This window comes from Drosophila busckii, chromosome 2R, assembly GCF_011750605.1.
Source record: "Drosophila busckii strain San Diego stock center, stock number 13000-0081.31 chromosome 2R, ASM1175060v1, whole genome shotgun sequence".
Classification (NCBI taxonomy): Eukaryota; Metazoa; Arthropoda; class Insecta; order Diptera; family Drosophilidae; genus Drosophila; species Drosophila busckii.
In genome coordinates, this window is record NC_046605.1 from 6706390 (window position 1) to 6719344 (window position 12955).

Genomic DNA, 12955 nt, shown 5'->3' on the forward strand with positions numbered 1-12955 from the left:
TGGTTTAATGCAATTACCGATTATTAATTTAGAATAATATTTAATGCAATAAAGTCATAGTAGATATAAAATAAACGCATGCTAATTATTTCAATTCTGAATTCTGAAAAGAATAGTTTATACATTTATTAAAAGTGCATGCATTATTTGTAAAATTGAATAACTGAAAAGTGGTAACTCAAAGTGTATTAAAAAGTTGGCTGCAGCCTGCTTATTTCATTGGCATTGCATTCAAGATCAGCGTAATTAACATAAAAGCTCAAATGATTTTACTCTTTGCACACTCAGCGCCGGCAGCTGTGTGTATGTGTGTGTGTGCATGTGTATGTGTGTGAATGCAATGTTAGTATTAATCTAAAAATCGTATGTAAAACAAGTGCAAAACAACATTATCAGGCTTTAGTTTATTTCAATAAAAACACGCACTTTGTACTCAAACGGTTTTGTTAAGGCCTAGAGCTGAATCGAAATTCTAGCCGCGCACACTTGGAGTCGGCACGTGAGAGCGGCATAATGCTGGATCTGCTAGCATTGCTGTTCATCACAATGTCCCTCGGACTCTGGTATGTGCGCATTAAGATGACCTACTGGGTGCGACGCCGCATCTGCCATGAGCACCCAAGTTTTCCAATGGGTAACATGCAAGGACTGCGCACGCAGCGTCACATTAAGGATATATTGACGCCTATGTACGAAGCTTTTAAAGACTGCGGCGATCCCTTTGCTGGAATGTACATACTGCTGCGACCAGTGGTGCTGGTGCTGGATCTGGAGCTGGCCAAGCATGTGCTGATTAGAGACTTTCCCAATTTTGAGGATCGCGGCTTGTATCACAACGAGCAGGCAGATCCGCTGACAGGCCATCTGTTTCGACTGGATGGCGCCAAGTGGCGCGCACTGCGTCAAAAGATGACGCCCGCCTTTAGCTCGGGCAGAATGAAGTATATGTTTCCCAATATTTGTGCAGTGGGCGCAGAGCTGGCGACAGTGTGTGGCGAGCTGGCGGAGAACTCCATTTGCAACATTGTGGATGTAAGCGAGCTAATCTCGCGCTACACCTCGGACGTCATAGGCAGCTGCGCCTTTGGGCTCGACTGCAATGGACTGCGCAATCCGCAGGCAGAGTTTGTGCTCATGGGACGACGCGCATTTCGCCAGCAGCGCCATGGACAGCTGGTCACTGCTTTGATAGAGAATTTACCCAACTGGGCGCGTCGTCTACACATGCGTATTGTGCATCAGGATATTAGCGACTTTTACACGCGCATAGTTAGGGACATAGTCAAGCAGCGCGAGGAGCAGCGTATAGTGAAAAATGATTTCATGCATTTGCTCATTGAGATGAAGCGACGTGGCGAGATTACAATGCAGGAGCTAACAGCGCAGGCTTTTGTTTTCTTCATCGCCGGCTTTGATACATCCGCATCGACTACGGCGTTTGCGCTTTACGAGCTGGCCAAGCAGCCACAGCTGCAGCTGATGCTGCGTGCGGAGATGGAGCTGGCCTTGGAGCAGCATGACAATGAATTTAACTACGACACTATGCAGGAGCTGCGCTACATGGAGCTCGTCATAGCAGGTAACCCCATCCATTACTTGCTGTAAACCAATTCATTGCTCTCTTGCTCCACAGAAACCCTACGCAAATATCCCATATTACCACAGCTAACCCGCACCTCTGCCCATTACTACATAGCCAAAAACGATCATCACTTTTACATTGAGCCCGGACAAATGGTGCAGATACCCATTTACGCTATACAAAACGATCCGGATATTTATCCGGAGCCGCACAAATTCATACCCGAGCGTTTTCTGGCGCACCAAATGTCACAGCGTCCTACCGCCTCCTGGCTGCCCTTTGGTGATGGACCACGCAATTGCATTGGCATGCGATTTGGCAAAATGCAAACGACCATTGCCTTGTTCCAGTTGCTGCGCCAGTTTCAGTTCAGCGTTTGTGCCCGCACCGAGTCCAAAATACAATTTGACAAAAACAATTTATTGTTGTCTCCAGCAAATGGCATTTATCTTAAAGTAGAGAAGCTGCATAAGTAAAGTTACTTAGATTAATTTTTAATATATAATTGTAATCAATTTCTTTGTATTTAATTAGTTAAATATAAATGTGGTAATTGGTTTTAAACTTAAGTTCATTGCAATAACATTTTAATTCAATCACTTTTGTAGCAAAAGTAATTGTAATTAAAAATATTGCTTAGCAAAAATTAATCTTAATTCATTACATTTTTTAATAAATGTAATTGTAATTAATAATATTTTTGCTATATTTAAATTTGATAAATGTGACTATGTTTGACAAAATGTAACTAAATTAATTAAATTAATTTTAAAATGTAATTGGAATTAATAATATTTTTACTAAAAGTGACTATGTTTGGAAAAATGTAACAAAATTAATTTAATTAATTTTAAAATATAATTGTAATTAATAATATTTTTGCTATATATAAATTTGACTATGTTTGACAAATTGTAACTAAATTTAATCAATTAATTTTGAAATGTAATTGTAATTTAAAATGTGACTATGATTATAAATGTGACTATGTTTGACAAAATGTAACTAAATTTTATAAATTAATTTTAAAATGTAATTGTGACTATGTTTGACAAAATGTAACTAAATATAATTAATTAATTTTAAATTGTAATTGTAATCTAAAATGTGACTATGATAATAAATGTGACTATGTTTAGCAAAATGTAACTAAATTAAATTAATTCATTTTAAAATGTAATTGTGACTATGTTTGATGAAATTAGTTAATTTTAAAGCGTAATTGTAATTAAAAATATTCTTATTAATTATTATTATTTTATTTATATATTAAATATAAATATTATAAATGTGCCTATGCTTAGCAAAATTTAACTAAATTGAATTAATTGATTTTAAAATGTAGTTGTAATTAAATATCTTTGTTACTAAAAGTATTTGCACAATTTTAATAATATTCAGAGCTAGCAAAATCTTCTTGCCATAAATATTGTTGTATTTTACTAGATACATATAAATTTTTAATAATAAGAACGTCAGAATGACCAAGCTAAATTTTTTCAAGTTTCCAGTTATTTAATATATAAGCAAATTTTTCGCTTAAATTACGCCACATTACTATGTTCTTACTATATACAATACATACATAGCTTTGGCTGCGATAAGATATTTGTGAAAGAGAAATGATTATTTTAGTTTATTGTTCAAAAACGTTGTCAGTTGATCAACGATTAGCTGCCCTAGATATAATTATAGCAGAGGTGCTACAAAAATGGAATCAATGAATGAAATGGAAGGCATATCAGCGTGGAAATTTCCAAAGCTGCACAGAGCTTCGGAGTAAAATTAGAGATTATTCTGCCGAATCAACTGTGGAATGAAATTGTACTGAAACTGAAGCGGAAGTGACTGCTAATCTAAATTCTCAGCACTATTTTTAGCTCAATGCATTAACACTTATCGACTTGTTTTCCTTACTTGCCATTGCCTTATGCGAATTAATTACAGGGTATACAGCAAAGCTTTTATTGAGTGTAAGCTTTAGCTTATAAATATCGCCTTCATGCGTATAAATTTCTCAGTTTGCAACAGAGCGTAAAATGTCGCTGATCGTCGCTTTGGTCGGCATTATAGTAACGCTGCTGCTATACGCAGTGCGTCATCGTTACAATTACTGGAATCGGCGTGGCATACCACACGATGTGCCCAAATTTCCCAAGGGCAATCTTGCTGATTGGATGACAAAGCGTCAGTTGGGTGTTATCTTTAAGGATTACTATATGAAGTACAAGGGCAGCTCGGCACCATTTGCTGGCTTCTATTTCTTCTTTACCAAGACGGCAGTCATAACTGACTTGGACCTGGTGAAGCGTGTGCTTATCAAGGATTTTAATAACTTTGAAAATCGCGGTGTTTTCTACAATGAAGCTGATGATCCACTGTCGGCTACGCTGTTTAGCATTGAGGGACGCAGATGGCGCAATCTGCGGCATAAGCTGACGCCCACATTTACCTCTGGCAAAATGAAGCACATGATGCCGCTGGTGCTGAAAGTAGCGGATGAACTGGCGCTAATGTTTGAAAGCAAAGTGCCAACGCCGCAGGTGCTGGAGATAACCGATCTGGTGGGACGCTTTACGGCCGATGTGATTGGCAATTGCGCTTTTGGTCTGGACTGCAATAGTCAGCGTAATCCCGAAGCGGAGTTCGTTAACATGGGCAAGCGTGCGGTGTCCGAGCGACGTTTTGGTGGTCGGCTGGACTTCTTTCTGTTTGGCTTTCCCAAGGTGGCGCGCGCTTTGCATATGAAGTCGACAGTGCAGGAGGTTGAGGACTTTTATCTGCGCATTGTACGCGATACCATTAACTATCGTCTGGAGCATAAGGAGAAGCGTCACGACTTCATGGACATGTTAATTGAATTGTATCAAAAGCAGCTCGCTGGCAATACGGAGGAGGGTCTAAGCTTTGAAGAGCTCGCGGCTCAGGCGTTTATCTTCTTCGTCGCTGGCTTCGAAACCAGTTCCACCACCATGGGCTTTGCTCTATACGAGCTGGCACAGCATCAGGATATACAGGACAAGCTAAGAGCCGAAATTAATGCAGGACTTGTCAACAATGAGTTTTCCTATGACAGTATTAAGCAAATGTCGTATCTGGAGCAGGTTGTTATGGGTAAGTTCCAACGCTTTTGCTTCCAACTCAGTCTTAACTCTCTTGTTTAGAAACCCTACGCAAATATCCTGTGCTCCCTCATCTGACGCGCCAGACCAACTCGGACTACTCCCCAGTCAATCCCCAGCACTACATACAAAAGGGCACCATTGTGGTTATACCAGCTCTGGGCATACACTTCGATCCCGATATTTATCCTGCGCCACACAAGTTTCAACCGGAACGCTTTACTGAGTCGGAGATCGCAGCTCGTCCAGCCTGCACTTGGCTACCCTTTGGCGATGGTCCTCGCAATTGCATTGGCTCTCGCTTTGGCCTTATGCAGACCTGTGTAGGACTTGCCTATTTGATCAAGAACTTTAAGTTTACTGTGGCTGCCGAAACAATAATTCCCATGAAATTGGTTGCCAAGAATATATTGCTCACTTCTGAAAATGGCATTTACTTGAAGGTGGAAAAGATTTCCAAGTAACTTGTGCCATTCAATTTGATATCATTCAATTGCTAAATGTTGTAAATTCTTATTTAGAATTTGAACGCTACTTTAAAGTCATTATGTTTTTTATTATATGATGTAATGCATTGTTAAAAATTATTGAAACATAAATAAACCTTGAAATATTTTTTAAATGTTCTTTATAATTAGTCTCATTGTCAGTCATGCGTGTTACACAGTGCGTATGCGTAATTTTTACTGAAAAGACTGTTGGAGCGCGCTATATTAATTTGAACAGCTGCTTTAAAATAATATTAATGAGTCTCTTTTTGGCAGTCGCTAAGAGAGCGCCTTGCTAGAGCGAAAGAGGGCGCTGCTTTATGAAAAACTAATTTCATTGTTGTTCCTGTGCCTACGCTTGCTGTTAACTGCTATGCAAATGAAAAAGTAATTACAATAAACGATTAATAATAAGCTCAGCTTAGCTCAATCAATTAAACAAATGCACATTCATTTTTCAAAATGCAGTAATAAATGCATCAGAATAATATCTCTGCTTAATTGACACTGCTAACATTTCCAATTATATGCATACAAACTTCAATCTCTCTCTCTTTACCCTTAAATAGAAGCAGCGCAGCTTTGCCAAAAAAAAGTAAGAGAAACTGCAGTTGCAGCGCAGCTTCAAGATATTCTGAATTCCCTTTGTGTGTGCTGTCCTCTTTTTGGTAAATGGCAGCGCGCTAACAATTTGACAGTGGGTGTGAGTGTAACAATTAAATGACTTAATAGTATGAGTGTAAAAAATGCAAGAAATAAAGTAAGAAAGCAACTTTTATTATTAATGTCATTAAATTTAACGACCAAAGAAACGCTTTGTTGTAAGGCAATAGATGCAATTAAGGCAGTAGTATATGCTATATTTCTGACCGAAAATGTGTACAAAAGCCCCATGCCCCCCACAATGCGCAGCCATAACAAAACAGTCTTAAGTTTTTTGCAACAACTTTAAAATATTATTAATTATTTACATGCATATAATCAGCATGGCGCATAAACAATTAAATTTAGTATAAACAACTTAAGATTTTGCATTTTAAACATGCCAACATTTACAATTTTGTAAGCCTACAAAACGCACACAAAGCCAGCAGCGCAGCTACGCATTTACAGTTAGTATTGCGTGCATTCCAGCTTAAGAGTCCTTACTAAAGAGAGTTGACCTTTGCTAAGCTCTCTGTGTGTGTGCTAGAGATGGGCGTGGGCTTCAATGTTTAGCACCGAGTGCTGCACTTATCGTCAAAGGATTGGGGGCCGCAAGCACGACACGGCACGTGTCCATCTCAAGGGTGTGGGTTGACATAAGGAAAACAGCGTCTGTCCGTCTTTTTAGTTGGTGATCGGTTTTTGAAGTGTAAGCAGCTGGTGCGCATGATTTATTTTTGAGTTTAAAGCACATCTCGCTCTCTCTTTCACTCCTTCGGTTTGTGTTTTTGCAAGTGATAGTTGCGATTTTTTGTTTAAGTGCGAAGCATAAAGTGTAGTGTTAAACGCAATAATCTATTGCAGTGCATAATGAAAGAAGTAATTTTGCATAATGCAAAAATATAGTGCAGTGTAATAATAAAAAAATGAAAAATGAAAGCAGAGTAATGTGTAGTGTGCAGTGTGCAGTGCAGTGTAAGTGTGTTGAGTGCAGTGTAGTGTGTATTTTTTTTTAATATTTTTTTATAAGTGTATAAAAAAAGCATATGCATATAAATTATGCTTATTTCCGTAGTGCAGTGTTAATTCTAAAGCAAATCTAAATTCAACAAACGCGAGTGCGCAATACAGAAAATCTTATTTCAAGGTTAGTACATAACTGTTCTTTCTTTTCGTCCGTTTTGTGCATGGCGTGGAGTTTTTTGCACTTGCTTTTAGTTGTGCTCTCCTACTTACACCGAAGGCGCTGCTAGCTGCGCTGCTAGCTGCGCTGCCTACTGCGCTGTCCTGGCATAGAAGAGTGAGCGCTTTGACTTCATTGTTGTTGCTTGACCTTGATTTTGACTTTGCTTTGCGATCATTACGTAGGCGCTGCTAGCTGCGCTGCCTACTGCGCTGTCCTGGCATAGAAGAGTGAGCGCTTTGACTGCATTGTTGTTGCTTGACCTTGATTTTGACTTTGCGATCATTACGCAGGCTCTGCTAGCTGTGCTGCCCACTGCGCTGTCCTTACATAGAAGAGAGAGCGCTTTGATTGCTTTGCGACCATTACGCAGAGTGACAGTTAATTTTAATTTCGTTGCTTAGGCTCTCTTCACAATCAGCGTGCATGCAAATGCATGAATTTTTGGTGTAATTTAAATGAGCTGGTAACTTTGACTTTCAAAGAGACTTTTCGCTCTCTTTTTTTGCTGCATTAGCTATAAGCCTCATTGCATTTCATTGGACATGTATGGCATACCATTTATGCTAAAACTAAATGTTTTAAAGACATTTTATACATATGGACATATGTATGTATGTAGGTACATAATTTATTTGATTGATTTTTTTCTTATTTTTTAAATCGAGCTAAATTTGTTATAAACTATGTAACACTTTAAAATAATTTTTTTCTTTCTTATTTTCAGGTGAGTGTCGATTTCATTTAATCAACTATTTTTGGATAATTTAATACAAACAAAGTAAGCGAAAATTGTTTTAAATACGCTATGTCCTGCATACCGCTTAATTATAAATTATAAATTATAAATAAAAACATGCAAGTACTCAAAGTTTTTATTATATAACTGAGTCTTTTGAGTTTACACGAGGCTCTCGTTCCATTATTATTTATTTTGTTAAATTTCTAGGGTTGTAGCATTTTTCTTTGAATTGTTTTTATGGCTAAAATTGTAGTAGATCAAAATAAAAAGAATCAAAGCTCTGATTCTACTCAATTATATAATTTGTTAATATTGTCAATATTGTTAAACCAAGTGACCTTTAGGACCGTAAAATGCTCATATTAAAATATAATAAAAATAAATAAAAATGTCTAGCACGTGTTAGTCAGAAAATGGGATCAATCTTTTAACTGAGTTCAGCTAAAAGTGTAAATGTAACACGCGTAAGAGTCGTGAAAAAAACTGCACATTGAATTCAAATTTTTAATAAAATTAAGGGTTAAAAGCTGGGCGCACAGACTGCTATAAATAGCAGTTAAGTTGGGTAACTAGGCATCAGTTCTCATTTATATCTTAAAACGCAATGTTAATCTTCTTCTCGTTGTGCGTGTGCGCGCTGCTCGGATTCTGTTTATGGATGCAACATAGGCTAGGATACTTGAAACGTCGTGGTTTACCACATGCGCAACCATATCCATTGGTGGGCAACATGTGGGGCTGGCGCACGTCGCGTCACACCTCGGAGATTATCACAGAGCTTTATAGAAAGTATAAAGATACAGGTCCATTTGTGGGCGCCTTTTTTCTGCTGAAACCCATTTATATAATAACGGACATGGAGCTGCTCAAACAAGTGCTGATCAAGGATTTCAATAACTTCGATAGTCGCGGATTGTTTTACAATGAGCGCGATGATCCATTGTCAGCGCATTTGTTTGCTGTCGATGGACCCAAGTGGCATGGACTAAGACCACGCTTGACGCCCATTTTTAGTGGCGCCAAAATGAAGCTAATGTTTCCCACTGTAGTGCGCACAGCCAAGGAGCTAACAAATGTTATGCATGAGCGTTGCGCTGGGCAGAGCAGCGCTGCTTTGGAGGTAAGCAAACTGTTGGCCTGCTATACGGCGGATACAATAGGCAGCGCTATATTCGGACTGGAGTGCAATAGTCTGCGTGATCCGAAGGCGCCCTTTGTGCAAATGGGTTTGAATGCGATGCTAAAGAAACGCTATGATTATATATTCTGTTTAATGTTTCCCAAGCTGAGCCTGAAGCTGGGACTCAAACGCACGCCTGCTGATGTGGAAAAGTTCTATATGAGTTTGGTAAAGGATACGCTTGCGTATAGAGAGAAACATCAGATCAGACGCAACGATTTTGTGGATATTATGCTGCAAATGAAGCACAAATATGATGCAGGCAACACCGCCGAAGGATTAACTGTAAATGAAATAGCAGCACAAATGTATGTGTTCCTTGTGGCGGGCTTTGAAACCACAGCCACTGCGCTAAGTCTGGCACTCTATGAGCTGGCGAGACATGAGCAAATACAGGAACAGCTCAGAGCTGAAATTGAGCGCGTTATTGAGCAGCATGGCGAGCTTAGCTACGAGGCCATGCAGCGCATGAAATATCTGGAGCAGGTTATATCCGAAACATTGCGCATGTATCCCGTGGCCACGGAGCATATGCGTCAAGCCAATGCGCACTATGAGCTGCCGGCTCATCCCAAATATTATTTGCCCGCTGGTGCAAAGTTGATTATACCCGTCTATGGCATACATCATGATCCGCAGTACTATCCAGAGCCGGAGCAGTTTCGTCCCGAAAGATTCACCGACGAGGCCATACAACAGCGACCCAGCTGCGCTTATTTACCCTTTGGACTGGGTCCACGCATTTGCATTGGCCTGCGCTTTGGACGCATGAAACTGGCAGTGGGACTTATAGAACTTATAAGACGCTTTCGCTTTAGCTTGACGCCACAGACGCCGCAGCCAATGCAATTCGAGAAACATTCGTTTCTGCTGCACATCAAAAAAGGCTTCGAGCTACAAGTGCAGCCACTCAACTAGCGCAAGAGAGTGAGAGAGAGAGAGAGAAAAGCTCATTGACGTTAAGTGCTCAATGATGTAATACAGCAATTAAGATAATAACAAAAGCAGCGTGGTCAATGCACACTGGAAAATCAAATATTTAATTATAATTGCCCAACGCTGCTGAACTTTGTTTATTTCAAAACGAGTTAATATATAAACAATAAGTTATAAGCCAAAAGTACAAGTTATAATTGCACACCAATATATTTATATAAAAAATGTTGTTGTCTTTGTCTATTAGACACGCTCCACTTTCAAGAAAATGCCTGATTCAGCGGCTATCAAAAAGCTTTCCTTATGATATTTGATGGGTATGGGTGTTTGATCGCAGACGGAAAACTTGAAATGCTTGATAAGCATGGCCAAGCCAATGCGAGCTTGCATTTGGCCAAAACGCAGGCCAATGCAGTTGCGCGGGCCATCGCCAAATGGCAGCCATTCCACCGAGTCACGTGCCTTGACGCGCTCCGGCGTAAAATTATCCGGATTGAAACGCTGCGGCTGCGGATACAAACGCTCATCGCGATGCATAGCGCCCGCTGGTATAAGAATAGGCATGCCCTTCTTTATAACATAGTTGGGATAACCAGGCACTGCAAAGTCCTCCAGGCAAAGGCGATTCAGCACGGGCAGCACAGTCCATAGGCGTAGCGTTTCTATAATAAATTAAAATATGCAAAACTGTAGAACTAACTGACTGCAACTCACCTGAAATAACCTGATCCAAGTAGCTCATATCCTTGATGCATTCATAGGTCAACTCGCCATTGTATTTGGCCAGCATCTCATTGCATTCATTTCTTAGACGCTGCTGAATTTCGGGCTGTTGCGCCAGCTCGTAAAGCGCAAAGCCCATTGTGGTCGAGGAAGTTTCAAAGCCTGCGCTAAAAAATACAAAAGCCTGCGCAGCAATTTCTTCTATAGTCAGGTTCATGCTTTCGCCAGTTTCCGATTTCAGCAAACCATTATTCTTTAGATCTATTAGCTGATCCATAAAATCATTGCGCCTTATTTTGTGCTGCTCACGATAATTTACAGTTTCGCGCACAATGCGCATAAAGAACTTTTCGATATGCTCTGGGGTCATTTTCGCATGCAGACGTTGCATAAGTTTGGGAAAACTATTTAATAACATAATGCCCAGCGTGCCATGACGCAAATCTGTCAAAGATCTTTTGCCCATAACACGAAACTCTGCCTCAGGATCTTTGAGACTGCTGCACTCAATGCCAAAGGCGCAGGTGCCTATAACATCGGTGGTGAATCTGGCCAGCAGCTCTCTTACTTCAATGTTGCAGCCCTCGTCGAGCGTTTTGCCAAACACATCGATAAATTCATGCGCCACTTTCACCACAGTGGGAAACATGTACTTCATTTTACCCGAAGTAAACGTAGGTGACAACTTATGCCGCATATTTTTCCATCTGTGGCCGTCCAAAAGAAACAGCTGACCGGACAACGGATCATCGTCTGGATTGCTAAAGAAGCCACGATCCGTAAACTTGTTAAACTCCTTTATCAGTATATGCTTCACCAGCGAGGGCTCCAGTATAAAAACCGCCGGTCGTTGAAACCAATAGAAGCCCGCAAAGGGTCCCGTACCACGAAATTTATCATAATAACTCAGCCATATCTCTGGAAACGAGCGCTTGGTGCGCACGCCCGCCAAGTTGCCCATAAGCGGATGCGGCTGCTCACATGGAATGCCATGATCTTGCCAGTAGTGCAAATTGCGACGCAAACGCAAAAATATATAACCCAGCACTGCGAGCAGCGCAGTCAGCAACCAAATGCCCAAACTCATAATTGGAATTAATTTATATTCAACCGCACGGCGTAGCGTAACGTTGGAAGCTTCGCGTTAGACTGAGCGCCACTGGAATGCAGCGTGACTATTAAATAGCTCGCTCAGAGCTTTTGCAAGTCATTGTTTGATTAGAACTACGCGCACAAAAGACAAAAAAAACAAACCAACCAAACTTATAAACAATATCAGTTGGATACATACTTAGGTCGAGCATTAGATACACTCATTAATATTTATAACTAACTTATCTGTTATATATTTATGCTGTATATATTTATGGTATTTAATTGTATATATTTTATGCTTGGATTGTTTTGACATTTATTGTTATTTTTATAATTATGAATCGAATTATATACAATTGATAAATAAACAAGTTTGTATATTATTATACAAATATTTTATGGTTGGAAAGGTATTATATTATTTATTCTCATACTTTTACTTTATTATTTATTGACTATTTACGAAGTATTCTTATCTTTATTCTATTCTCATATTTTCATATTACTTTATTATTTATTAATTATTTATGAACTATTCTGTATCTGAATATGTATTTTATTTTTAAAATATTATTATATTATTTATTCTCATATTTTAATTTAATATTTTTTAAATATTTATGGATTATTCTTATTCTATTCTCATATTGTACTTTCTTATTTATTGATTATTTATGAACTATTCTTAGTATCTGAATATGTATTTACATTTTATTTTAAAAATATTATTATTTTTTCTCATATTTTACTTTATTATTTATTAACTATTCTTATGAACTATTCTTATTTTTATTCTATTCTCATATTTTCATCTTACTTTATTATTTATGCACTATTCTTAGTAACTGTTTATGTATTTTATTTTAAAAATATTATTATATTATTTATTCTCATATTTTACTTTATTATTTATTAGTTATTTATGGATTATTCTAAGTATATAGAATATATTTTATTTTAAAAATAATATTTAGTTGCATCGTAATTTTATAACTTATAGCTATTTATATATAGCTGCTTGTCATGGTTACTATTTTATCAAAAGTCGTTATTAACTAAGTAATATAGATAAGTGTTATGTTTGCTTATGCAAACGAACATCTCTTAAGCCAGCATTTATTTATGTAGACCTAACAGCATTTTAAATGACAAATATTTATAATAAATTCGCATACATTGGGATAGGTCTACGCTGACTAAAATTGCGTTTATTTTTAAGTACATTGGCGACCAAAACTTAAGTTAGTAGCGCAATCTGA

At 38.4% G+C, this 12955-nt stretch overlaps 3 protein-coding genes across 3 annotated transcripts; 2 read left to right on the top strand and 1 right to left on the bottom strand.

The window, feature by feature from the left end:
• Window positions 1-456: 456 nt before the first annotated feature.
• LOC117134628 (cytochrome P450 6a22-like) lies at window positions 457-2081 on the top strand. The gene is made up of 2 exons (XM_033295011.1): window positions 457-1579; window positions 1634-2081. The coding sequence occupies exons 1-2, from the start codon at window positions 514-516 to the stop codon at window positions 2056-2058; spliced, it is 1491 nt and encodes a 496-aa protein (XP_033150902.1). The 5' UTR covers window positions 457-513; the 3' UTR covers window positions 2059-2081.
• Window positions 2082-3615: 1534 nt separating this feature from the next.
• On the top strand, window positions 3616-9875 carry LOC108595075 (probable cytochrome P450 6a23). The gene is made up of 3 exons (XM_017980223.2): window positions 3616-4696; window positions 4747-5164; window positions 8432-9875. The coding sequence occupies exons 1-3, from the start codon at window positions 3622-3624 to the stop codon at window positions 9858-9860; spliced, it is 2922 nt and encodes a 973-aa protein (XP_017835712.2). The 5' UTR covers window positions 3616-3621; the 3' UTR covers window positions 9861-9875.
• Window positions 9876-9978: 103 nt separating this feature from the next.
• Window positions 9979-11739, bottom strand: LOC108597513 (probable cytochrome P450 6a21). Its single transcript, XM_017983283.1, has 2 exons — window positions 10593-11739; window positions 9979-10540 (listed from the first exon to the last, which is right to left on the bottom strand). The coding sequence occupies exons 1-2, from the start codon at window positions 11686-11688 to the stop codon at window positions 10122-10124; spliced, it is 1515 nt and encodes a 504-aa protein (XP_017838772.1). The 5' UTR covers window positions 11689-11739; the 3' UTR covers window positions 9979-10121.
• Between the last annotated feature and the right edge of the window lie 1216 nt (window positions 11740-12955).

Excerpts from the sequence above, each read along its gene's own strand:
- LOC117134628 (XM_033295011.1), top strand. The coding sequence starts at position 514 with ATGCTGGATCTGCTAGCATTGCTGTTCATCACAATGTCCCTCGGACTC. Across the intron at positions 1,580-1,633 it reads CATGGAGCTCGTCATAGCAG|AAACCCTACGCAAATATCCC; the intron begins GTAACCCCATCC and ends CTTGCTCCACAG.
- LOC108595075 (XM_017980223.2), top strand. The coding sequence starts at position 3,622 with ATGTCGCTGATCGTCGCTTTGGTCGGCATTATAGTAACGCTGCTGCTA. Across the intron at positions 4,697-4,746 it reads TCTGGAGCAGGTTGTTATGG|AAACCCTACGCAAATATCCT; the intron begins GTAAGTTCCAAC and ends TCTCTTGTTTAG. Across the intron at positions 5,165-8,431 it reads AAGGTGGAAAAGATTTCCAA|GCTAGGATACTTGAAACGTC; the intron begins GTAACTTGTGCC and ends GATGCAACATAG.
- LOC108597513 (XM_017983283.1), bottom strand. The coding sequence starts at position 11,688 with ATGAGTTTGGGCATTTGGTTGCTGACTGCGCTGCTCGCAGTGCTGGGT. Across the intron at positions 10,541-10,592 it reads CTTGGATCAGGTTATTTCAG|AAACGCTACGCCTATGGACT; the intron begins GTGAGTTGCAGT and ends AATTTATTATAG.